This window comes from Eulemur rufifrons, chromosome 12, assembly GCF_041146395.1.
Source record: "Eulemur rufifrons isolate Redbay chromosome 12, OSU_ERuf_1, whole genome shotgun sequence".
NCBI lineage: Eukaryota > Metazoa > Chordata > Mammalia > Primates > Lemuridae > Eulemur > Eulemur rufifrons.
The window spans coordinates 13,966,202-13,992,783 of NC_090994.1; the positions used below are offsets into that span (position 1 = coordinate 13,966,202).

Sequence of the window (26,582 nt, forward strand, 5' to 3'; positions counted from 1 at the left end):
GGATTCCCTTTTCATCGCTTCCTCATCAATACTTGTTACCACTTGTCTTTTTGATACTAACCATTCTGATGGGTATGAGGTGGAGGACAGTGGTTTCACAGATGAGCTCTCTGAGGATGCACCTCATTATAGAAAGCTAAATAAAGGCATGAGCAAAACACACAAAGATCTGGCTAAATATCAGATAAAAGGAACAAAAAGTGTAAAAGCCTGTGTGTTTAAGAAACAGCAAGAAAATCACTGTGATTAAAGCAGAGATTGAGATGAGAACTGACAGAAAAGCAAGGACCAGATAGGGTACTACAGACCATGTTGAAAAGATGGAATGTATTCTGAGTATTATAGGGAGCTGTCCAAGGTATTTGAGTAGGGGAGTTACATGGTCTGATTTTCATTTTTAAAATGTGACTCTGGCTTTTCTGTGAAGGATACACGTTGGGAAGTAGGGCAACCAAGTGAAAGCAAAGGCACCAATAAGAATTTTACTTCAGCAGTCCAGGCTAGAAATGATAGTGCTTTTGACAAAGAAGACACAGTAGAGATCTGAAAACATATTATTTGGAACATATGTTGAAGTATAGATCAGTGAAATTTGCTAAAGGATTGATTTTTAGAGAGAAGCCATGAGTAAACATTTTAACAGCTTTACATATACCACACAATTCATCCATTTAAATGTACATTTGAGTGGGTTTTAATACTGAACAGAGTTGTACCAACATCATCTCAATCAATTTTAGAATATTTTCATTATCCCCAAAAGAAACCCTGTACCCTTTAGCTCTCAGCAGCCAAAGACCCCACCCCCAACTCTAAGCAATTGACAAGCTTCTTCCTGTTTCCATAGATTTGCCTGTTCTGGGAATTTAATATAAATGCCATCATATAAAATGTGATCTTCTGTGACTGGTGTTTTCACTTAACATAATGTTTTCAGTGTTTATCCATGTTGCAGTATGTGTCAGTACTTCATTTCTTTATATTTTTTAAAGATAATGTTTTGCTTTATTGCCTGGGCTGAAATGTAGTGGTATAATCATAGCACACTGTGGCCTGTAATTCCCGGGCTCAAGTGATCCTCCTGTCTCAGCCTCGCAAGTGTCTGGGACTACAGGTACACATCACCAAGCCTGGCTAATTTTTGTTTTCTATTTTTTGTAGAGACAGGGTCTTGCTATGTTGCCCAGGCTGGTCTTGAACTCCTGGCCTCAAGTGATCCTCCCACCTGGGCCTCCCAAAGTGCTGGGATTACAGGTGTGAACCACCGTGCCTGGCCTTCATTTCTTTTTATGGCCACATAATATCCCGTCTATGGATATACCACATTTTGTTAGTCCTTTTCTCAGATGGCTAATGTGAGTTATTTTTTGACTATTAGGAATAATGACCTTAAGAAGATTTGTGTACAAGTTTTTATGTGAGCATTAGTTTTCATTTCTCTTGGATATAGATCTACTAGTGGAACTGCTAGGTCAAATGGTAATGGTTTAATAATACGAGGAAATTACATCAGTAGTTATGTGTAATTCAGTATATTCTGATGTTGTTGGGTGAAGCGTTCTATAGATGTCTTTTACGTCCAGTTTGGTAATAGTATTGTTCATCTTCTAATTTTTTGTTTATCTTCTGTCTAGTTATTATTGAAAGTAGGACATTCCATTTGGCTTAACCTGTGGCTGAAGTTGCCTCAAAAGCAGTGGCAGGGGAGTTCCTGCAAGGGACTGTCTCATACCATCATGAGATGGGACTAGCTGGAATGCCAAAGAAAGCATTAAAGCCAGCAGGATCAGTCCAAATCATTTATTAGGGGAACTTTACTACAAAGGACTGCAGCATGCTCAGAGCAAATATTAAGAAAGGATATGTTCTACTCAGATATGTCCATAAAGAGGGGGTGGGTTTTGGAGATTATATGAAGATTTAAAAAATTTGGCTCAAGCAATTTTAAGCATCCCATGTAATCATAAAAATACACATTAGCTATAACAAATCAATAGTAATACACAGTTGCCTAAGAATATCATAATTTATTATGGTCATATAATAAAACTGTATTATAGTAATATTTCTTAATTTATTTATCTTGAAATTTATTCTTGTTTAGTGTTCAGTTTACTGATTTATAACACTAAAACCATGTCCCCACTAAATAAATTTCAGAGACAAGAAAGCTGACTATTATCAAGAGTAAATACAAAACTATTTTTAGGTGAAAACTAAATGTCAATAAGCACACTTCAAATATCCTTATTAAAAAGAATAAATGGTAGTAAAAATAAATATACTAAGAGTCACTCTATGTCAAGGACTAGTAATAGTCTAGTAATCTATGAGGTGCTTTCATATTGTTTTCTTTGCAATTTCTGAGACTGTTAAAGCTTAAACGCAAGGGGTTGCAGGCTGGAAATCAAATGTACTCTAGATGCAAGGTGTTCCACCCTATTTCAGTGTCATAGGATGTTCAGGAGGGCATGGAATACTTTCAGAGTCAACACCAAGGATTTCTGGTAACCACCAGGAGATAGGAAGAAACAAGGAAGTATCCTCCCCTAAAGCTGTCAGAGAGAGCATAGATCTACTGACAACCTTATTTCAGACTTCTCTGTTCCAGAACTGTGAGAGAATAATTATATTTCTATTGTTTTAATCCACTCAGTTTGTCATATTTTGTTATGTCAGCCCTAGGAAACTAATGCAAGTCACACAGGTGTATACATTTCTCAAAACTTACTAACGTATATATATAAAAAATATATATGTAATTGTATTAGTAATAGAAATATATTTGTTAGTGTATTTTTATTCACATATAAATGTACATATATATGTCCATGCATTTTAAAATGTATACACTGTATCTAAATGTTTCCTAAAAAACTTTATGACAAGAAATTTGAAAATTATTTCAAGTGAACAATTCTTAGAAAAATATTACCTAACAAATATAGCTTAAAAAGATGTAGAAAACCTGAAATCCTTTAACCACTAATGACATTGTATCAGTAATTTAACATTTTCTTATAAAAAATAAATGCCAGGCATAGAAAAATTATTAATTCTTATTTGTATATTTCCTTGCTCTTATGTGAAAATATCATCCCTTTCCAATTGTTATACTTTATTTTTTCATTTTGATACACAAGTTAACCATTCAGTAAAATACTTAATGGGAGTATAAGTAGCAAGATCTAAATTGTGAAAAACTTTCAGAAAAAAATTGAAAAGTATCTTTATAATCTTTAAGTAGGCCAGATTTTTATAAATGAGACATAAATAGCACAATCCACAAAAAACTTTGATAAATATTACTACATTAAAAAGACTAGTATCTACTTATATTTTATGCATTCATGACACACCTAACTTTTTCTAAAATTTGTTTTTTACATTTCTAGCCTATGTGGTTCATCTGAGTTTTTTCAAATTGTCTCAATGTCCAAAAGGTTTTCCAATATATTTATTGAAAAAAATCTGCAGATAAGTGGACCTATGAAGTTGAAACTCATGTTGTTCAAGGGTCAACTGTACTTCAAATGTAGAAGATACCATGTTGCTTTCCAAACTGGCATATTGATGTACATTTCCACCAAAGAGTATGCATCACTGCAAGCACTGTATTATCACACTAGGGGATTTTCACCAATCTGAGTGAGCAAAATTTATGCTACTGTGATTTAATTTGCCTGATTACTGTTGGGGTAAATATTTATGTTGTGTTTATCAGCCATTTTTTTTCTTTTTCTCAAAAATGCCCACTTGGGTATTTTCCCATTTTTCTACCTGATTTTATATTTGTTGCAGTTTTTTATTTGATGCAGTATTAAATAATAGTTGCATAAAATTAACTACTACACACCGTAGTACTGTAATAACTTTGTAGCCACCTCCTGTTGCTATTGCAGTGAGCTCAAGTGTTGCTAGTATCCACTTAAAACACCCTGTGATGGTAGTATCTCCTCTGCTTGAGCAGTTCATCTCTCCTTAAATTGCTTATCACAGTAAAAAGTGAACCGTCATGGCTCTCTGGTATTTTTCATTGCGTCTAGTGCAGTACCGTAAACCTTGAACAACACCATGGAACTCATATGAAGTGCCACTGGTGATGCTACAAATGCTCCCAAGAAACAGAGAATAGTCAAAAGTCCTGACATTGCAAGAAAAAGTGGAATTGCTTGATAGGTACCATAGAATGAGGTCTACATCTGTGGTTGCCCGCCATTTCTGGACAAGTGAATCTTGTGTAAGGACTATTATGTGGGTGTGGAATTACTATAAGAAAGGCATATCTATAGACTCTACTATGATTTGAGAAAAAGAAACTCATTATATAACTTAAAGAATGCATAAAGAACATTAAAAAACTAGAGAAAATATTTGAATATATTTTGAATACTTGAATCCTTTTATAGAAGTTATTATTTTGTTTACATCTTTTCTCTCTTTTACCTGCCAATTCTCTTTCCTGCTTCTATCCCTGACGTCTCTTTGTTTGATTTTGAAGTTTTTGACATAAACTTCCTCAGAGATTTTCCTAAGGAAGGATTTAGTCTTGGTACTTTAGTTAGCAAGTTGATGTTTAAGATAACTGAGAAAATACAGTTCTGCCTGAATAATCCCATCTCCCATGATCTACTTGCTAAGGAATCAGAGCTCCTTACCCACAGTCATCCAGGCACATTGCTCTCCTGCAATACTGGAAGCATCATATGTTGAGATAAGGTTGAACTAGACATTTATTGCTCCTCTGAACAACTCAATCCTGCTTTGACCTAGCCTAGAGAACATGAAACCTAGCAACATGAAAAACAGATAAATAACACAATGCATGTTAGGATATAATAAAATCAGTTTCATAAAGTCTCATGTATTAACTTTAAGCATAAATATGTCCAACAGTTGACTGTATCTCTGATTACATATATGTTAGTCCATTTTGCATTGCTATAAAGGAATACGTGGGATTGAGTAATTTATGAAGAGAAGAGGTTTATTTGGCTCACAGTTCTACAGACTGTACAAGGACCATGGCACCTTGTACATGGCACCTTCTCATGAGAGTTTCAGAGAGTTTCCAGTCAAGATAGAAGGGGAAAGGTAGCAGGAGTGTCACATGGTGAGAGAGAGAGAGCAAGACGGGGGGAAGGGAGGTGCCAGGTTCTTTAAAACAAGAAGCTCCCCTGTGAACTAATAAAGTGAGAACTCACTCATTACCACAGGAGGAGAACCACGCCTTTCATGAAGGGATCTTTCCCTCCCACTTGGGGATCTCCCACTTGCCCCACCTCTAACACTGAAGATCAAATTTCAACCTGAGATTTGGAGGGAACAAACATCCAAACTATATCAACATATTTTACTGTTTTCCATTTGCAGAAAAGGAAAGCGATGTATGTAAATGCAATATAATCAAAATTATTTTCTGATTTAAAATATTTACTATCAATGCATTGCTAATTGCTTGCAATTTTGCCTTCTCTAATTATGCTAATACAGTGAATAAAATGTAGTCTGCAGTATTAATTTTTATATCTATTTTTCAATTGGCTGATTCTACATGCATTTATTTATGGCCTAGATGCATCCCATCTATTCTGAGTGCATAAATATTTTCTTCTTTGCTTATTTGCCTTTGCTTATTTAAATTTAATGAATTACAATTTCAACTCACTTCACCATATCCAGATACCACTCCACTTATATTTCTAATATTTTATATGACACACAATATAGCATTTTTGTTAATAAATTATCTTCCATATAATGACATTAAGAATTATGCCAAGAAAAGTCTTGCTCTGTGTGTGTATATAAAGTGATCTAATGCACTTCAGTCACATTGAAGTCAGTGATATATCTTGTGAATCAATTAAGCTCGGCAATTTAGTGTATTTGAAGAAAGCAATGTAGTGGAAATGTTAAGGTTTTATATGTAAAATATCTATGATATATTTCAGGCAATTCAGGGTTAATGTATGTCTGAGTCCCTCAACAGTAGATTTAAACATAGAGACTTCAAAACACAGAAGAAGTCAGTGTATTGACACATTGTCCTCAAGTACAGCTTTTTAAACATCACCCAGTAGTTGCGTTACTATGGCTCATGTTTTACTATGGCACAATATAGGAAGTTTAGACTATGATTAGAAGAAAACATGCTCAGATGAACACAAGTTGTTGAAATAATGTTTTCAAGATCAAATATAATAACTAAGACCAAGGACAATAGGTTGTCAGTGGTTTCCATAATAATGTAATTAAATTCTATAAGGAAAGGTCTTTATTTTTAAAAAGAAAAAAAAGATAACAGATTATTAAAATACAGCTCACACTATTTTGTACTTGACTGCCCACAGATTTAACACTAGTTTTATCTTACTTAGTGTAGCCTAGTTGAAGCTTTTGAAATTTTCTATGTGGGCCTAAAAACATGTTTGTAATTTCAGAATATAAGAAAAATATGTATCTGGCTTTTAGAGAAATTATTTTGCACATTATCAGGGTTTTTAATTAATTTTTTCATCTTCTTTAATGCTCCTCAGAAGCTATGACAGTGGGGGGCAGTATAATTTTCTGCAGCCCATGGGCTAGGATTGGGAGTAGTGCTGAAGTGGGGTTGGAGACCAAAGAGAGGGAAAGAAAGCTTAAGTCTAGTATACACTGACCTATTTAATATGTGTCTATTAAATGCCACTGGAAACCAGTTACAGTTCTAAATTTGAGGATATTTTGTAATACAAAGGTGATCTCATATTTTGAGTTTGTGGTAGTACGTAAAGATAAATGAAAAGGAGGATGCACAAGTTGTGGTATGCCTACATCCCTGACTGGGCTGAGTTGTAACTGACAAGAGCCTCTGATATCAATAGCAGAGAAGGCATCTTTCACATCTTAACAGGAAGAGAAAATATCCCTCCATGTGCCAGATGTATTATGCCAAAATAAAGAAATTGGTGTTATGGAAATGTCAATTTCTCACCCCTGTCCACTGTCCCAAATTTCTTCTTTCTTAGTTATATTTTATCTCCAAGGCCCAGTTAGATTTTCTTGCTAAAGCCCTCCTAGCTCTCAAATTAATTATTTTTCCAAATACGGGGGCTACCTTTGTGGTTTAGATTGATTTGCAAAATTGACTAAAACGTTGTAAATAGATTTCCAATTCCATTTTGTAATTACATTTATTTAATATCATGTGTCAATAAATCAATAAATTTATTGATTGGAAGATACATTAGAGAACACTAAGAAAACTTTGTAATTTCAAGATTGACTATGAAATGGATTCCAATTCAGTTATAGTAAAGGGTGGAAAATATCAATATTAGAATTTATGAAATGTAGAGTAACTAAATATTAACAATTGAATAATGCTTTACAAGTACCCTGTGACGTAGCTAGTACTATTGTCTGCATTGCAGAGAGAAAGCCTAAGAGTCATGCAGTCCACAAATATAATATTTATTGAGCATCCAGCAGATGCCAGGTTTAATGCCAAGTCTTCAGCCTGCAACAGAAAAAGAAGTGAACATTGTCTCTTTTTGTGGATATATGAAGTGTTTTTAACTGGCTAAACCCACAGACCTTATTAAAACTATATCAGGCCAGGCGCGGTGGCTCACGCCTGTAATCCTAGCACTCTGGGAGGCCGAGGCTGGTGGATAGTTTGAGCTTAGGAGTTGGAGACCAGCCTGAGCAAGAGTGAGACCCCCGTCTCTACCAAAAATAGAAAGAAATTAGCCAAACAACTAAAAAATAGAAAAAATTAGCCGGGCATGGTGGTGCATGCCTGTACTCCCAGCTACTCAGGAGGCTGAGGCAGGAGGATCGCTTGAGCCCAGGAGTTTGAGGTTGCTGTGAGCTAAGGTGACACCACGGCACTCTAGCCTGGACAACAGAGCGAGACTCTGTCTCAAAAAAAAAAAAAAAAAATATATATCTGTATCTCAGACATTTAGAGGTCACTTTTATGCTCAACCGACCCAACCCAGAACTACTCTACCAAATTAGACAGCCTCCTGAAAAAGAAAATAATTTAAAAGTACTAATTCAGATATAAAACATACAACAGAGAAAAATAAACTAAATAATATATGCATTGCCATTTCTTTCTTTAAAAAAGCATACATGTTAATGGTTTCCTGCATACCAGTTTCATTTTTAAACCTTTCCTCTGACCATAGGAGCTGATGCTGTGGAAGCTCAGTGTAAAAGATTTGAAGTGAGAGCCAGTGAAGATGGCAGGGTGCTGTTTTCTGCAGATGAAGATGAGATTACCATTGGGGCTGAAAAGCTGAAAGTTACAGGTACTGTAGATTGAGGTCTTGGAACATTGTTTACTTCTTGAAAGAATATGCAATTGCCCAAGAATCTACTTAAGAAGATGCATGATTGCCAGAACTAAAATGAAGTCTCACATAATATCATGATGTCACAATATGTGGTTTTCAAATAGTCCTCACATGGAAGGCACTGGTTGAGGTTGCAGAAGAGAATGTCAATATTAGCATCCTTAATGATTGAAAAGTAAAGCTGTGTCTCTCAGGTGGAGGTAGGTGAAGGAAAGCAGTATGGGTGGGTCGTAGAAGAAAAGATGGACTGCAAATAATGAGAAAAGGTGACTAAAGGTGACAAATAAAATTTAGAGATATTAATTAAAAATAAAAAATATGTGAAAGAAGAATTAAAATGGAAATATCAACTTTAGAATTCAGTAGTAAAGTTAAAATGTAATAAACTAAATCTGTGTTCTATGGGGTACATAATTATCCTCAAAAGTACGTAAATAAAGAAATAATGCTATACACATATTAAGTCATTAAAGTCATTATTATAATATTAGGGTCATTAAAGTAAACCACTAGCTGAAATTAAAAACAAAACAAAAACAAAAAACTGAAAGAAGTGGGACTGGGAATGGGAAAGAATTTGATGAAGACAATTTGAAGCATAATCTCTTCCAAATTACTTGATTTGCAACCATGATGCATATTATTTTGATAAAACATTTTAAAATCCTTTAAAAGTACCCAAGGAGGTTCACATTTAAAAGAAGCAGAAGAAAAAAATATATGTATATACATATAAATATATATATAATTTGTTTGACTTAGTATTTTGCAAACTTGAATTTGGGAACAGGTCATGGGATATCTATGTGCCTACATGTTTGTGTTCAGTATGTTCTCAGTACATAATGAAGTGGTTGTGTTAGTTCTTTATATTTACTAATAAAGATAATATTAAGATTGCAAATGTCCCAGACACCAGGGCCTGTGTTGATTTCAAGAACGGCGTATTATTAAGTGGTGATGAGATTTAATAAGAATTATTGAATGGGGAAACTCACTGGGCATCCCTGGGCTGGCATTCCACCAGCCCCACCTCCACTACCACTGTCCCAGTCCCTCCTTTCTCTTGAGAGAGTGCCCTACTGAGGGGCTGGAGCCTGCACCATTGAGGTAAGTGTTTGGGGGCTCCATGAATGCCCACGGGTTTGATCCCCTTTTTCTTAAGATTCCCTGGGAAGGTCAGGAAAGGAGGCATGCATGGAGGACACAAGTTGACGTTCTTGAGTCCTGAGTTAGGAAAGCAGGGACAAAACAAACAAACAAAAAAAGCATGAGAGTTTTGTTTGGCACAGAACACAGGCAGATCAGAAAGAGTTTTAGCCTCTTGAGCATTAACATTTGAATTGCTGGTTAGTGGGAACATGGGGATCCCTGGGGTAGAAATGCCTTCAGGGTGATTGAGCAATAATAATCTTCCAACCCTGGCAATGCTTACTTATTATCACCCTTGAGACCAACATAATCCTGAGATAGCCTTTAGGATATTACACACTTATCCATAATTTCTTTAATCCACAATCAGATATTCCCACTGAGTACTTTCTAGACATAAGTGAAGGAAGGTTCTAGAGTTCTTGGCAGCTTTTCTGGTCTCACGGAATTTTAATTTCTTCTAATCTTTATATTACCTCAACTGGTCTCATAATATAAATAGTTCCAGTAAAGTGCTGTCTTCACAAAATTAGACCCATTGACTCACTTTTTTATTTTTCTTCGTAGTAGGTGGATAGGCAGCTTCTTTTTTCTTCTTTTGCTGGGTAGCCTAGAAGCCATCCTTGAACTGTTAATTAGACTAAGTAAAGTAAGAAAGTGCTTCCTAAAATAAAATCTAAGTTTTTCTGCTTTTCAATTAAGTGCCTTAGGGCAGTCATCTATGCTAACATTCTCTTTCTCTCTCTCTCCCCTCACTTCTTCCTCCCCGCCACCTTAGCCACTCCATGTGTGTAGTGTGTATGTGTGTGATGTACATATGGTATACATGTATGTGTAGATGGTTAAATAAATATATCTCATGCTAGCTTTCTTTTTTTTCACTTATTTCTCTGTCTCATATGCACATACTCTTGCATTTATCCCTCATAACACTCTTGATTGATCTATATTTTCCAATTATTTCAGACACTCGTAATTAATTTGTTTCACAATATAAGTCTGTATCATATGATTTCAGAAGATCTTAAATAATAAAGTAATAAAATTTTGAGGCCACAGTTGCAGAATCTAAGCAGGTTTTTGTGAGAGGTTGAAACTAAACACTTAGGATGAAAGAAATGCCAGAGGACTATGACAGCTCATGTAGCAAACAATGCTGACTTCTAACCTGATGTGGATTTATAAGAGGCTCCACAATGTTAATAAATAAATGCTAAATTAGAGAGTATTTAGTTTGATTAGAATTCCCTCTACTATCCATTCACATGTCTGTTTCTCACAAAAAGCCCATATACCCACAGACACACACACAGAGACACGAACATACACACAATGCACACACACTAAAATTCCTGCCAGGTCTTTTCTCCTTTACCAGAATACTAGATACTAACTTTATAGTAGCTTTATCCATTCCCATGATTTTTCCTTTATTTTACTTAAAATAAAGGAAAATGCAGATGGTGAAGGCAAATATATTTTAAAATTCCACATGCTTCTAGCAAAAAAAAAAATGTGCATAGCATAGCATGCAGTTTTAGGGCATTGAGATTGATTAGTAACCTCACATATACTTTAAAGTAGTGATTGAATCACTTGACAAATAACACTACAAAGAGACACTGACTCCAGGGTGCTTCATATAAATTAGGTAGCTGGGCCTACAAGACTTCAAAGTTACAAGTGACAAGAGATCTGTGTGAAGTTTACTCTAGAATTTTAAATTTGTGGCATGAACATTTTATATTTAAGCAATGTTTGTAAGAATTAAAATTAAAATGGATCCCTCTAGCTTGACACATTATGAACAATGGCATCTTATAAACAGACTTTTATTGCAGGGTGACAGAAGTGGATGCATTTATTTAGACAATGGGTGTGTCTATATACCTAAGGTAAAATCATTTATGACTAAAATCATTCACAGATCTAGAGTAACTCAGCATATTTTTATTTGTCTACAAAGAAGCAAGAATTTACTTGATACATTCAGATGCTCCTAGTATGCAAGAGGGATAGAAGTAAAATGATAAATAACTGAACTACACTACCTGTCAATACCCCATCACCATAATGAGTAATCATATGCTTAAAAGTTTTGATTTTTTAACTTTTGGTATTACTTTTCTTATTCAAAAATAGCTTGCATAAATCTTAATCTAAACATACTTATTGGAGTTTATATGCTCTCTCCATATCACTGAATGTATAAGAGGTTTATATTTTAGCTCACCTATGAACACCTGAAAACTGTTTTCATTTTGTATTCCCTACTATTGGCCAATGATATTACTTAATGTAATTATCTTTTGAGACCTAGTAAACAAATAAATGGAAAAAAACTTTACACACAGACGACTCTTAAATTTGTTGCTTTCAGGCAGAATCTATCAACTGCAATTTGCAGTTAATTCCATTTGTATTCCAAGAAGTATATTAACTTTAAAAAACAAAGTGGAAATATAAGTCTTCCAACTTTATAAAGTGAAAGACTTTAGCTCTTGTTGGACACCTTCATGTTAAATTAAAGCTATTAGTTTGACTTAAACCTGTTTTACCTTTGAGAGAAAAGGGGAAATACCTAAATGTATAAAGAGAAAGGATATCTCCTTTTATTTCAGACAGTAGCAATTAAAACTGCCAACCTGAAAGAATATTGAGAACCAACCCTGAAGCCACCCTGTGCTTTGTTTGTGTGAATTCCAAGAGTATTATCTCTGTTCTAAATGAATGATTGGAAGAATAGACAAGTTCCAGTGGTTGTTTGACAACAGAATGAAGGATTTTCTGAAGAGCTGTCTTTTAAATTAAACACCATGCTTCTAGGTTAAAATCAATATTTTCTGGTTTGTTTTTATTAGCTCGTCTTCTACATCCTTGTTCTTGTCTATTAAATTGGCACCTGTGATGGGGTCAGCTGTGGAGTCAACCTTTCTATTAGGTGGGCCATTGTTCCTCTGAGCTGTCCAAATGCCAAGAATGTCGTAATACTCAGGCAACGAGGTAGAACTGCTTTGTCTGAATAGCCCCTGAAGAAATGTGATTAGATTAGGTGCTGAGAAAAGTGATGTGCGATCACTTAATTTTCTCTGTTGAAACATTTCAAGTTTGTAGACTTGGATCAGCCATTCAACTCAGTTTTCTAATTGCTTTTTAAACTTACCTAGGGTAAAGATTTCAGAGACACTAAAGATTAGTACCACTCCGCTCCCCTCAAATCTCCAGGGAAAAACTCATTTCAGGTTTTGAAGCACATAAATAATAAACTATGTCATCTTCACAAAATAAGTTGTTTCCTCTGGGCACCTTCCCTCGCAGTCCTTTCCATGACTGACTTTATTTTTCCAAGCTTAAATTAAATGTTTTCTATTTTTTTGTGAAAGCAAAACTTCTTGAAAATATAATTGAATAATAGAAAAGTGTGAGATGTGAGGAGAGTCGTAAAAGAGCACAATTCATTTACAGGAAAAAAATGATTGTAGCAACTAACTTTTTCTCTGTGTAGCGGTTTCAACATTTTTCATTCACTTTTTAAAGTTCTTCTTATAGCTATAGGCCTTAGATCCACAAAATCTCTTGGAAATATAATTTATTCTGCCATTATATAAATGAATAGTCTGGTTTCCTATATGTCATAATGACATTTAAAAACTACATCACTTATAGAATGTGGCAAACTAGAATTGCTTGACGTCTTCTTGTTTCCTTGTTGGCTGTCAGGGCCTGCAGTTTGCACACTGAGGATGTTTATACAACCTTCTCCTGCTTTCTAAGGATCCTGCCCTCAGTAACAGTGAGCTGAATCCCTCTCATGATTTGAATTTCTCTAATTCCCCTTCTGTTGCATCACTCTTATTTCCTTTTCTGCCAAAAATTCGTATTTGCTTTTAATAGTTCATGTGATTACATTGCCAGATTATATTGTCTGGATACCTGGATCATCCAGGATACACTCCTTATTTTAGGGTCAGTTGATTAATAACCTTAATTACATCTGCAAACTCCCTCTTTCCATATAGCATAACATATTTACAGTTCCAGGATTTAGGGTGTGAACATCTTTGGCTGGGGGTGAGGGTCATTATTCGGTCTACTATACTCTACAAATTATTGAATCTCTCTAGGCCCGTTTTTTCATCTATGAAAGGAGCATTATAAGAAGCACTTACTACGTAGGGTTTTAGTAAAGAAAAAAAGAGGCATATGAAAATAACTTAGGACCGACACTGGTACAATTGGGTGTTTGATAAGTGATATTTCCACCAAATGATAATTTTAAATGCCATTACTGTTCTCCTTACTTGTTAGTTATTTGTATAACAAATACTAAATAAAAATAAAAGACATTTCACAATGGATGAAGGAAGAAAATAACAGTTAAAAATATATAAAGTGGGAATGTATATTCAATATGAGAAATGTAAAATTGTATTCTTTACTAGCTATTTAGAGATATTTGAAGAGTTCTTGAGAAAAATATAAAAAGAAGAATAAAAGAAGATGGGTAAGTAATATTTGAAGAGTAAGCTGGAAGAGAGAGAGAGAGAGAGAGAAGGAAGCTTTATCAAATTTTCTAAAACGACCTCCACGTTTTTATGAAAGAAGTGCTAAAGAATTTGCAGACATGTTTTAAAGACAATCAGACTTAGCAAAATTTGAATGGGATCCCAAAGAATATACAACGGTTTTTAAAATTATACATATGAGTTCTTTAAATTTAAAATTGTTTCCCATAAAAAATTGAAAAGCATAATTAATAAACCATAGAAAAATATTCTGCATATTTGTCTTGGTTGGCTTGGGCTGCCATAACAAAATATCATGGATTGAGTGGCTAAGACAACAGAAATTTATTTTCTTCAGTTTTGGAGGTTGGAAGTCTGAGATCAGGGTGGCAGCATGGTTAGATCCTGATGAAGTTACTAGCTTGCAGACAGGTGCCTTTTTGCTATGTCCCCACATGGCAGAGAGAGAGAGCCCAGGTGTCTCTGCTACTTATCATAAGGAAACCAATCTCATCAAAAGGGCCCCACCCTCATGGCCTCATCTGCACTTAATTATCTCCTATAGGCACCATCTCCAAATGTCACAAGTTAGGACTTTAACATGAAATTGGAGGGGGATGCAATCTAGTCTAAAGTAATGTGGTAAATTATTTCATTAAATCTTTAAAAAATCAAGTATAAATATTAAATTTCAACTCTGTGAAGACCTTCACATGGAAAAATTAACATAGTGTAGGCTTGTAGGTTTCTAACGATGTGGCTTTGATGCACTGATACACCTCAGAGAATCTAGACACATCAATGGCTATGTGTTCCTTAGTTTATTCCCCCTGAATGTCAAAATGCCTTGGTAGGGCTTTTATAGTAGCTGAAATGCAAACAATGGAAGATTGCAGTGCCTGTTGAGTGCAACATGGGCCCTCTGTGCTATTGAATGAAAGAGGATCCTGCAGTTTGGGTCCATTTTATTTCTCTCTTTGTTCTCTTTGTAAGTGACAGTATCAAACCTATGGCCACCTTGCTCTGTGGGATGTATCATTTCATTGCTGAAATAGAGTCTCATTCCTGATTACTCTGGTCAGGTTAGATAACTGTAATTCCTTTAACCCTCATATTCATACTCAGAGGTAAGCTAGAGCTCACTTTTCAACAAGGTCAAAACATTGCCCTGGAAGCTTTAAACAGGCTCAAGGTGAGTGCTCAGGTTAAAGCCTCCAAATTCTGACTTTATTGAAGAAATTACCAGCTGAACACCATTTATGAACTTTGTGAAATATTAATAAATTCACATGTAGTTGTGAGAAATGATATAAAGAGATTCCTTGCTAAATTCACCCAGTTTTCCTCAGTGGTAACATCTTACAAAACTATATTACAGTATTGCAACTAGGATGTTGTCATTGATACAGTTAAGACAAGAACAATTCCATCAGGGATCCTTTCCTGTCTTCTTGAAACCACACCCACTTCCCGCCTACTCTCACATTAACACCTGGCAATCATTTATCTGTTCTTTAATTTTATAATTTTGACATTTTTAAAATATTATATTTAAATCCTACAGTAGTTAATTATCTTTTGGGATTGGATTTTTTTTGCTTAGCATAATTTCCTGGAGATTCATCATATTTTTGCATGTATCAGTAGTTTTCTTTTCATTCCTGGGTAGTATTCTATGGAATGAATGTATCGCAGTTTATTTAATCATTGATCCATTTAGAAACAATGGGGTTGCTTCTAGGTTTTGGCTATTATGAATACATCTACTATGAACATGATGCACAGGTTTTTCTGTGAACATAAGTACATCATAGACTACATAGTAGGTCATAAATCAAGTTTCAGCAAATTTAAAGAGATTGAAATCATGCCCAGTATCTTTTCAAAGCAGAATGGAATTAAGATAAAAATCAATAATGGAAGTAAAAATGGAATATTTATAAATACGTAGACATTAAACAACATACCCTTAATCAATTGGTAAATAACAAATTATAATAGATTTTTAAAACTCAGAGACATATGAAAACAATAAAACAATATACTTTACCTTATGGAATGCAGCAAAAGATGTGTTCAGAAGGAAATTTAAAACTGTAACATACGTTAAAAAAAGAAGAAAAATCTCAACAATTTAACTTTATATCTCGAAGAAGAGAAAGCTAAGCATAAATCAGTTGTGTTTCTATACACTTGCAATGAAAAATTCAAAAAGGATACAAAGAAAGAAATTCCATTGACAAGAGTATGAAAAATAATAAAATACTTAGGAATAAATTTAAGCAAGGAGGTAAATGACTTGTACGTTGAAAGCTACAAGATATTGCTTAGAGAAATTTTTAAAAGACCCAAATAAATGGAAAGACATCTCATATTCATTGGTAAGAAAACTTAATATGCTTAAAATGTCAGTATCACCCAAGTAGTATTCAGATTCAGTGCACTCTTTATCAAAATTACCATAGTCTTTTTTTTGGCAGAAATTGAAAACCTGATCCCCAAATTCATGTGGAATGAGAGGGGCCCCAAATGGCCAAAATAATCTTGAAAAAGATGAACATTGTCAGAGGATTCACAGTTTATGATTTCAAAACTTAACACACAACTATAGTAATCAAAACAATGCAACTGGTGTAAATGTAGACATATAGATCAATGGAATAAAAATTCAAATTATAGAAATAAACCCATACATATATGGCCAATTGATTTTTAATGAATGCCAAGTCTACCCATGTATTACATATATGTGATTAGTAATTATGAAAAAATTAATTATGGTACAAGTAAAAATCCCCATAGAAGCCAAAAATAAAAAATAAAAGAAACAAGACTGGCAAATAACTCAAAATGGCAAGAACATAGCCAAGATATGGAATCGACTTCAGTGTACAACAGCAGTTGAATAGATAGATGAAATGTGGTGTATATACACAATGGAATGTCATTCAGCCATAAAAAAAAGAATGAAATCTTGTCATTTGTGTCAACATGGATGGACTGGAGGGCATATGTTAAGTGAAATGAGCCAGGTACAGAAAGGTACATATTGCATAATATCATTCATCTTGGGATCTAAAAAAGATCATCTCATAGAAGTAGAGAGTAGGACAGTAGTTACAAAGACTGGAAAGTGAGGGGATAGAGGGGAGAGGGGGAAGATTGGTTAATGGGTATTAAGTTACAATTAGAAAGGAAAAATAACTTCTAGTGTTCCACAACAAAGAAATGATAAATGTTCGAGGTGATGGAGATGCTAATTACTAACTTGATTTGATCATTACACAATATAAATATGTATCAAAACATCATATTGTACCTCATACATATGTATAATTATTATATGCCAATTACAAAATTAAAAATAAAAATGACAAAAGGAATGATTCGGAAAACAATAAGAACCAGAAAGAATACTGAACAGGAAAGAAAAAAGCAGAAGAGGCAGGGCACAGTGGCTCACACCTGTAGTCCTAGCACTTTGGCCAAGACAGGAGAATTGCTTAAGGCCAGGAGTTCAAGACTAGCCTGAGCAAGAGCAAGACCCTATCTCTACTAAAAATAGAAAAATTAGCCAGGCATAGTGGTGAGCATCTGTAGTCCCAGCTACTTGCAAGGCTGAGGCAGGAGAATTGCTTTAGCCCAGTAATTTGAGGTTTCGGTGAGCTACTGTGATGCCACTGCACTTTAGCCAGGGCTACAGACCAAGACTCTGTCTCACAAAGAAAAAGGAAAAAAGCAGAAGAAAGAAGGTAACAAAATCATATACTTCCTACATTCAAGGGACCATAGGTAAAGATCATCAGCAGGTTCAGATTGATGAATTCATTAATTTTCATAAATACAATTTATGGCCTTTTTATGATTATCAATAGTTTTATTTAATACTTTTTATAATTTTTTTAAAATTTTTATTTTTAATGATACTTACAGAAAGTCAAATATTCCAACAGGAAAAGGAAATAGTTCTTAAACAAATATTTTAGGAGAAAAAAAAAGTTGTTTAAACCCCATGAGGTCCTAACCAGTCTTTTCCAAGATAAAGGGTTGCATGCATTACTTTCTTGTCAGTCATTCTTAGCATTGCTTAGACCACATGTGTTTTCTATTTGGATAGGCATACTGAAAACCCTCAAAAGTTATAAGTTTTCCACAGAATATAAGAAGTCTGTAGTTACTTATGTTGCACACGAATCAAATAAAAATTCAGACAAAAAGGAGCACCATTATTTCAAACTAGTAAGACTGATTCTGTCTTTTAGAGGTTGTGATGAAAAGTGGCACTTTTAAATAAATCTCTTTAGCCAAAACTGTTTGAAAACAATAGGGAAAAAAAAAAACAGGAAAAAGGCACAAAATAAATTTCTAAGCGAAATAAATCATATTCTAATGCTCTTTCATTATTATTGGTTCTACCCCCAACTTGACAAACAGTGACCATTGAGCAATCATTTTGAGTTACTGTTTTGATGGAAAACACTAAGAGAAATTCTTAACTTTGGTCCACAAAGAATTAGCTATCAGGGAATTATTTAAAAAAAAAATAAGTTCTGTACAGTGATAATCAGTGAATACAAACATGTTCAGTTTTGTGACAATGCAGCTGTTTTGAAGGGTAGGATGGGAAGGGGGTTGGGTTGGATGAGGAGCAGGCTGGGAAGTAATTATTGCAAGGAATCAAGGTGTAGTCATTAAGAGCACTGCCTCTGGCATTGTAACTCCACTGCTTTCTGTAAGAGTAATCATGGGCAATTTAGTCAATAGGTTTCAAAATTATCAGCTCCTCATCTGTAAACCAGGGGGATAATAAATAATAATACCTGTCTGGATTTTCATTGATTTAATGTGAGCTGATCCATACAAGCATGTTATCTGGCACATAAGTGGTCAATAAATACTAGAAAGTATTAGCATTAGTATTATTATAACAGACATAAAAGTGTTACTTTACTATTATGTATTAATGAAATGACTGTCTTCCTCTGTAGCATTTACTGTAAAGATTTTCTAAATTTAATTGTTTATAATTTCCCTCTCTCTGTATCTCTCTCATATACACATAATTACATATAAAATAATGTCGAACATCTTAAGTAGTACTCATTATATTCAGTCCAATGTAACAGAAGTAATTTAGTAGGTCTTTCAGAGATATTTAAATAAAAGATGATGTAAGATCACAAGAAGGAGAGTTAAAATGAAAAATAAATGTAGGACATACATACCAAATTCTAAATCAAAAAATAAAACATTATCGCAATAATAAAATTAATCGAAGTAATGAAATTGATAACATAGAGGCAGGCATAGCATTTGCCAAGTACAGTCATTTGATGTAATTCATTGACTGCTCAGTACTTAGGGGGATGTGTATTATTTAATATTATCTTCATTTTGCAAACTGTATCTCAGGCTAAGTGGTTTGTAGGAAATACACACAGCTATCAGTGGCACGCCAGGAACTAGAACCGTGTCCCCTCACTAATAGTTCAGTCTCATTTCTACTTCATTTTGTTTGTGTCATTACATGCATGTGTATATAATACATTCAGATCCTGAACAAGAATTTCTACAACAAAAAGAAGAGCTTCTAGCATCCAATTTATTTAATAGCTAGGTTATTATTTCAAGCAGATTTATTTAGTAGGCTGGAAAAAGTTAGAGGTGAAGAGGAATGAGCGTATTTAAGTACTATATATCTGACTTTCTCCACTAAATCACAGATACTCCTAGAGAAACCTCTCTATCTGGATATAGCTATGTAAATTGAAAGCATAGGTTATGCCTGACAATGTCAAAGGCTGAGGTTAAGATAAATGATTGATATTACAATCAATTTGGAAAAACAGTAATACAAACGGGCTGCAGTTTAAAAGATCTGTTGAAATTTGAGAAAGAACTAATTTTAGTTTTGAGTCGACTGTATCTTCATTAATCAAGTTGACCATTGTCTTTAAAAGGAACTTGCTAGAGTATGTCAAAACAAATTTTATTCCTAACTTCACCTGTGGGTTTTGTGTGGGTGTGCTTTGCATAAATTGGGTAAAATTTTCATGGCCAAATAAATGATAACCAGGGAAAACTTTCATCTCACTATAAAGGTAGGAAGGGAGAGAGAGAGGGAGAGGGGGAAGGTAAAAGGAAAAATATATTACAAGCTTGAATGAGTTGCCTGCATTTTTTTACTTATTAAGTAGTTATATTAATTTCCTATTGCTGCTATAATAACCAAAAATTTAGAACCTTAAGAAATATGAATGTATTATATATATAATAGTTCTAGAGATTAGAAGTTTGAAGTGTTTTCACTGAGCTAAAATCAAGGTGATTGCTAGGTGGTGCTCATTTCTGCAAGAATCCATTTCTTTGCCTTTACCAGTTTCCAGAGGCCCTAGACATTCTTTAATTCATGCCCCTTGCTCTGTCTTGAAAGTCAGCAATACCAGCCAAGTCTCTCTCATGCTGACACATGTCTGTCTCTGATTCTCCCTCTTCTGTCTCTCTCTTCCAGTTTTAATGATCCTTGTGATAATTTTGGGCCCTCTTAGATAATCCAGGGTAATCTTGCTTTAAGATAATCCAATTAGCAATCTTAATTCCATTTGCCATCTGAATTCCCCTGTGCCTATACGGTAACATATTCACAAATTTTAGGGATTAGGATAGAGATCTCGGGAAGCAGGGAAGAGCAATATTTTGCCTGCCACACTAATCAATATTTGATCTATTTCATTAAACAATATTTTTACTCACTAAATTGGGAGCTCCTGGAGGATAGGAGCAAGAAATAAAGTTTTCCTACTTTCTTGAATTCAGGTTGGTAATGAAAACAAAACAACATGAAGATATTAAGTGGAATGATAGATCCCAGAGACTGGGAAGGGTGTATAGGAGGGGTGAAGAAGAGAGGTTGGTTAATGGGTACAAACGTACAGTTAGATAGAAGGCACAAGTTCTAATGTTTGATAGCACAGTAGGGTGACTATGGTTAACAAAAATGTATTGTATTTTTTCAAAATAGCCAGAAGAGAGAACTTGAAATGTACCTAATACATAGAAATAATAAGTACTTGAGTGATGGATACCCTGAATACCCTAATTTGATCATTAAACATTCTATGCATGTAACAAAATTTCACATGTACCCCATAAATATATAGAAATATATTGTATAAAATTTTTTAATTAAAAAGCAAAACAAAACAATAAACTGAACAAGGAGTGATCGTATCTGTGCTCTAGCCCTAACTAGCTTGGACTTTTTCTAACCCTGGGTAGTGTAAAAGCTGTCTGCCTTTGTGGGTGAGTTATTCACCCTCTCTGTGCCTCCATTTCCTCAGTTAAAAAATGGAGATATTATTTTATTTCTCTCAGAGTTTTTTTGTGTGAATTATATTATTTGACTTAATATTTGTTCAGAGCTTAGAGCAATAATGGAAGTCATTTAAATGTTCAGTATATGTTAGCCATGACCATCAGTATTGTTATTAGTAGTGGTAGTGCCAGCTTCTTCATCTGTGAATTTCTGATCTCCACACAAGGTCAATGTGAGGATCAAAGGTATTATGTATGAGAAAACACTGTACAACTAGCTGAAAATTAGGGCAAAGTATTTTCCTCTTCAAAATGTGGCCAAACTAAAAAAGAATTTGGCCTTTGACCAAACTGGAAAGAAGTCTCAAAATGCCTCTCATAATTGTTCAACTGAAAGATAGGAGCTAGTGTATTTTTTCATCAGCCCTTTCCCCCACTGGGTTGCAGGAGAGCCCTCAGGGGTGTTGACTCCCTGGCAAGGCATTTTGGGGTTGCCCTTTGGTGCTGCATGTGCTAAGTATGCTTCTTGGAGCTTTGAGAAGCAGAGAGATGTTCAGCACATGCTTGAGGTGGGAGGAAGTGAATATGAATCTGAGGTGTTCTGGAGCTGTCCTTCAAATCAGAGGGGAGCTAGGGAATTTTGATCGTTTTATGAGGAAAATATAATATATAGGTTTTGATCATGGTTCTGGACATGATGCATATGTGACATACATAGAATAAGAAGGACAATGTTTAAGAATGATTTAATCCCAATATAAATTTTTTTCAAATCTCTATCTAGTATAATACTCATTTATAGGATCAGTTTCTCATTTACTTACAAATTGTTTAATATCACTCCTTTTCCCACATATAAACACGAAACCCAAGCAAAATTGGCTTAAAATTTATGTTTCATTTCATGACTCTTTTTACGTTTATGACTGATAAATCAAATGAATTAATTGGTAATTATTGATAATTATCTTTGTTATTTTGACCTTTAAGGTAAGTGGATCAAAATAAACTTACAGCAGTCTATTTACAGCATCACTCCTTTATTGTATGAGAGGTAAAATAAATGTCATGGAACCTGAGCTTTATAATGTATTTTAAACTTTATTCTGTCCTTCTAACTAAGTTTGAATTTTCTCTCTTAAGGATTTGTAATGTGGTCATTCTCCCTTTCAACACTTCATGACAGATATCGCATAACTTCTCATGTCAGTCTGATTTATCTTTAGACAATATAGGCTTAAAAAGTCATTTTATCTCTTAAGGAGATAACAACATACTTCTATTTAAGATGACATCAAATTGGGATACTGCTATCTTTTTAAAAAAATATCATACATTTTGTTGGAGTAGCTAGCTTACTTTTTAGGAAAATTCCTTTAAAAGCTCTTCTATATAGCAAAGTAGAATCCTTTAAGACTAGATAATGTTTCCCAAATTTCTCTGCATATTTAAAAATATGTTTGAGGATGGGGGCATGAGGGGTTATGGGGATGAGGGAAAAAGAAAAAATCCTTTAAAACAAGGTGAGGGAAAATGAAACTGACTATAATTTGTAAAGGTGGCTTGTAACTGGAATTAATCAGTGAAGATTTTATAAAAGACTCTTTAAGAACATAGATATTTATGCATATCTTATGGATATCTAACATTCATTTTTAGGTCATTCCATTGAGTGGTATTCTAATATTTCAAAAGGTTCCATGACATTTATTTTACCTGTCTTGCAATAAAGGAGTGACGAGTAATTCCATTTTGTTGAATCACAGTAGTTTATTAAATTATTCCCTATTGTGGAACATTTTGATTGTATCTAATGAACTTATATAGTTCTGTTGTCAACTTCCTTGTAGCTACATTTTTCTGCACATAAATGACTATCTCATTAGGATAAATTCTTTGAAAGTGAATTATTTGTTCAAAGGCTAAGGACACAAGAAAGTTTTTGTCACTTCACCCTCTTATCAGCAGCAAATGAGAATTTTCATACCCCTGAATCACCATAGCTCACTAAATCTCTTAAACTAACTTCTGACATACCAAAAATGCTAAGCAATTGTGAAGTACATGTTTTAGTGTAATATATGTATATAAATATTTGTATGTATAGGTAAATAACATAATTAAAAAACTTACACAGTTATATGAGGAAGATAAAACAGAAACTTCTTATTTTACATATGGAAAATTAAGATTTCAAATAATTAAATGCCTTATTCAATGTCACATTGCTAGTGATATACCAAACTCACCTATAGCTCAAATTTTCTATTATATCATGTGTCCTCTGTAATGTTACCCTGTTAGAGAAACTATATGTTTTCTGTAACATTATCCAGTGAACTGACAGAATAAATATTGCTACACAATAATTTACCTGAATAGAATACATTATCTAACTTAGAGCCAGATTCCTATTTTCTTATATGATGTTAGTCACTTTAACAACAAACAACCTTTATAATTTGAAACAAGAATGGAAATTTGCTAAGACATAACATTACTTAAGAATAGTTATTTAAAATAAACCCCAAAGGCAATCACATCAACAACAAAAATAAATGGGACCTGATTAAATTAAAAAGCTTCTGCACAGCCAAAGAAACTGTCACGCGAGCAAAAAGACAACCTACAGAATGGGAAAAATTTTTCGCATGCTACCCATCCGATAAAGGGCTGATAATTGGAATCTAGAACTCAGGAAAATCAGCAAGAAAAAAATCAAACAACCCTATCAAATAATGGGCAAAGGACATGAATAGAAATTTTTCAACAGAAGACAGAAATATGGCCAACAAACATCTGAAAAAATGCTCAACATCTCTGATCATCAGGGAAGTGCAAATCAAAACCACAATGAGATATCACTTATCTCCAGTGAGAATGGCCTTTATCAAAAAGTCCCAAAACAATAAATGTTGGCATGGACGCGCAGAGATAAGAACACTCATACATTGCTGGTGGGACTGCAAAGTAGTGCAACTTCTGTGGAAAGCAATACGGAAATATCTTAAACAGATATAAGCAGACCTACCATTCGATCCAGCAATCCCATTATTGGGCATCTACCCAAAAGAACAAAAGTCATTCTGTAAAAAAGACATCTGCACCCAAATGTTTATAGCAGCACAATTCACAATTGCAAAGATGTGGAAACAACCCAAGTGCCCATCAATACATGAATGGATTAATAAAATGTGGTATATGTATACCATGGAGTACTACTCAGCTATAAGAAACAATGGTGATATAGCACCTCTTGTATTTTCTTGGATAGAGCTGGAACCCATTGTACTAAGTGAAACATCCCAAGAATGGAAAAATAAGCACCACATGTACTCACCATCAAATTGGTTTCATTGATCATCACCTAAGAGCACATTTAGGAATAACATTAATCAGGTGTTGGGCAGATGTTGGGGGAGGAGGGGATGGGTATATACATACATAATAAGTGTGATGTGCACCATCTAGGGGATGGACACTCTTGAAGCTCTGATTCAGGGGGGCCAGGGGGGGCAATATATGTAACCTAAACTTTTGTACCCCCATAATATGCTGAAATAAAAAATAAATTAGTTGACTACTTTTTAAAAGGGTTTCTTTTTTTATTTTTAGTGAAAATTCTAGTAGTGATACACAAGCTAACGAAGGGTATAAAATGTGAAAAAGAAGGAACTCTGTATCATTTTCAGTCATAATATATCTTAATCTAATTTTTTGTTACTAAGCAGTAATTTACTTTTGAAATGTACTTCATCTTGAAAAAACAGCTTTTATTCTAATGCATTATTTCAACTGATCATCAAGTATCTTTTTCATTATCTCTTTTTATCTATTGAAAACCTTTAGAAGTGGTTGAGAGGACATGATTTGGCATCTGAGAGTAAGTGCCCTGATATATTTTTAAAATTATGAAAAAATGCTGAATGAAAAGTAAAAACAGATTTTGAAATAATTTCTTTTCAGGAATCTTGGAAGCTTATTCTCAAGTCTCAAATAAATAGTATTATTTTTGAATATTAATTTGAAAGAACAATTTAAGAATATAATTTCCCTGTTTTACTAAAAAAATTAACATTGGCTAGGCTCATAATAACAGCTTCAATAAATTCAGATCATCACCTCAGGATGTTAATAACCTAATTCGTGTTAAAGTATCAAACAAAGAAATATGCTAGGAAATAAAAACTTAGCATGTTTTACATGTCAATTATAAAATTAAAAAAATTGATTTATTCATACTCTTATTCTTTCATTTCCATTCTTTCTTTCATTTACTGATCCTCAACTATATATTAGAATTCTTGATCAGTGCTTAGTGCACAAATTTGATTAAGACAAAGTCCTTGATTTCAAGGAACTCATAAGTTACTGGGTAAGAGCTTAAAGCAAATTGCAATACAATGTTTTAAGTGCTATATCAGTAATTTTTACAAGGACCTGGGGAAGTTGGACAGAGGGAGAAAAAGCAATGAGGATGCAGAAAATGTTTCACAGAGACTATAATCTAGAATCAGATCTTAGAGAATGAGTAGAAATTACCATCAAATAGGTGGGGGTATGCTGGGAATAAGTAGTAGTACCCAGGACTGTCCATAAACATTGCACATCCTGGAGAGTTTTATTGCCTCTGGAGTGTAGTAAGTCTACTAAGGCATTTGGGTTTAACTTCTATAGGATATTGGATTCCCAAAGCATTTTAATTAAGAATTACACAGTTTTGTGTTTTAGAAAAATATTTTGCAGTAGTATCAAGGAATAATTAGCAGAAAATATAATGTAAGTGATAACAAAAGTTGTGAAAAGAAGTGCACTAATAAGAGAGTTGAACACGAAAGGGCATCTCAATATATTTCCCCTGTTTCTTTCTTGGGTTTTTGGGATATGGTTGTAGCATTAATCAAACTAGGATAAAAAAAGGAGGAAAAAGCTTTCAAGGATTTCAAGAAGGTCTTTGAAATATTGATCTTTATCAATATTTATTAATTAACACATTTAGACAACATGTTATTTACAAGAATAGGTAGCATATAAGGAATATGTCTTCAATTTTTATTTTAGCCTAGAAAAAGAGCAACACATAAACTTAAAAACATAAAATTTCGGAACAGTTATTATAGGTTCCAAATGAGTGTTATAGGTAATAAATATGTTCAGAGAATGAAGAGATCATGTAATGCCTATAAAACCTGAGAAATTTAGTAAACAGATTTTATCAATGAGTAGAAGAAAAGATGTCTGAGCAAATGAATGGATCAGATTACAG

At 34.0% G+C, this 26,582-nt stretch overlaps 1 protein-coding gene across 3 annotated transcripts in view; it reads left to right on the plus strand.

Annotated features, from left to right (window-relative positions):
- Positions 1 to 26,582, plus strand: part of SGCZ (sarcoglycan zeta) — a 230,758-nt gene that overhangs the window by 187,390 nt on the left and 16,786 nt on the right. For 2 of the 3 annotated variants that reach the window (XM_069485211.1, XM_069485212.1), the window contains one exon: positions 8,178 to 8,300. The exons of the other annotated variant lie outside the window; for it this stretch is intronic. In XM_069485211.1, coding sequence (XP_069341312.1) covers positions 8,178 to 8,300 — 123 coding nt within the window. The remainder of the gene's footprint in view (positions 1 to 8,177; positions 8,301 to 26,582) is intronic. 3 annotated transcript variants of the gene reach the window in all.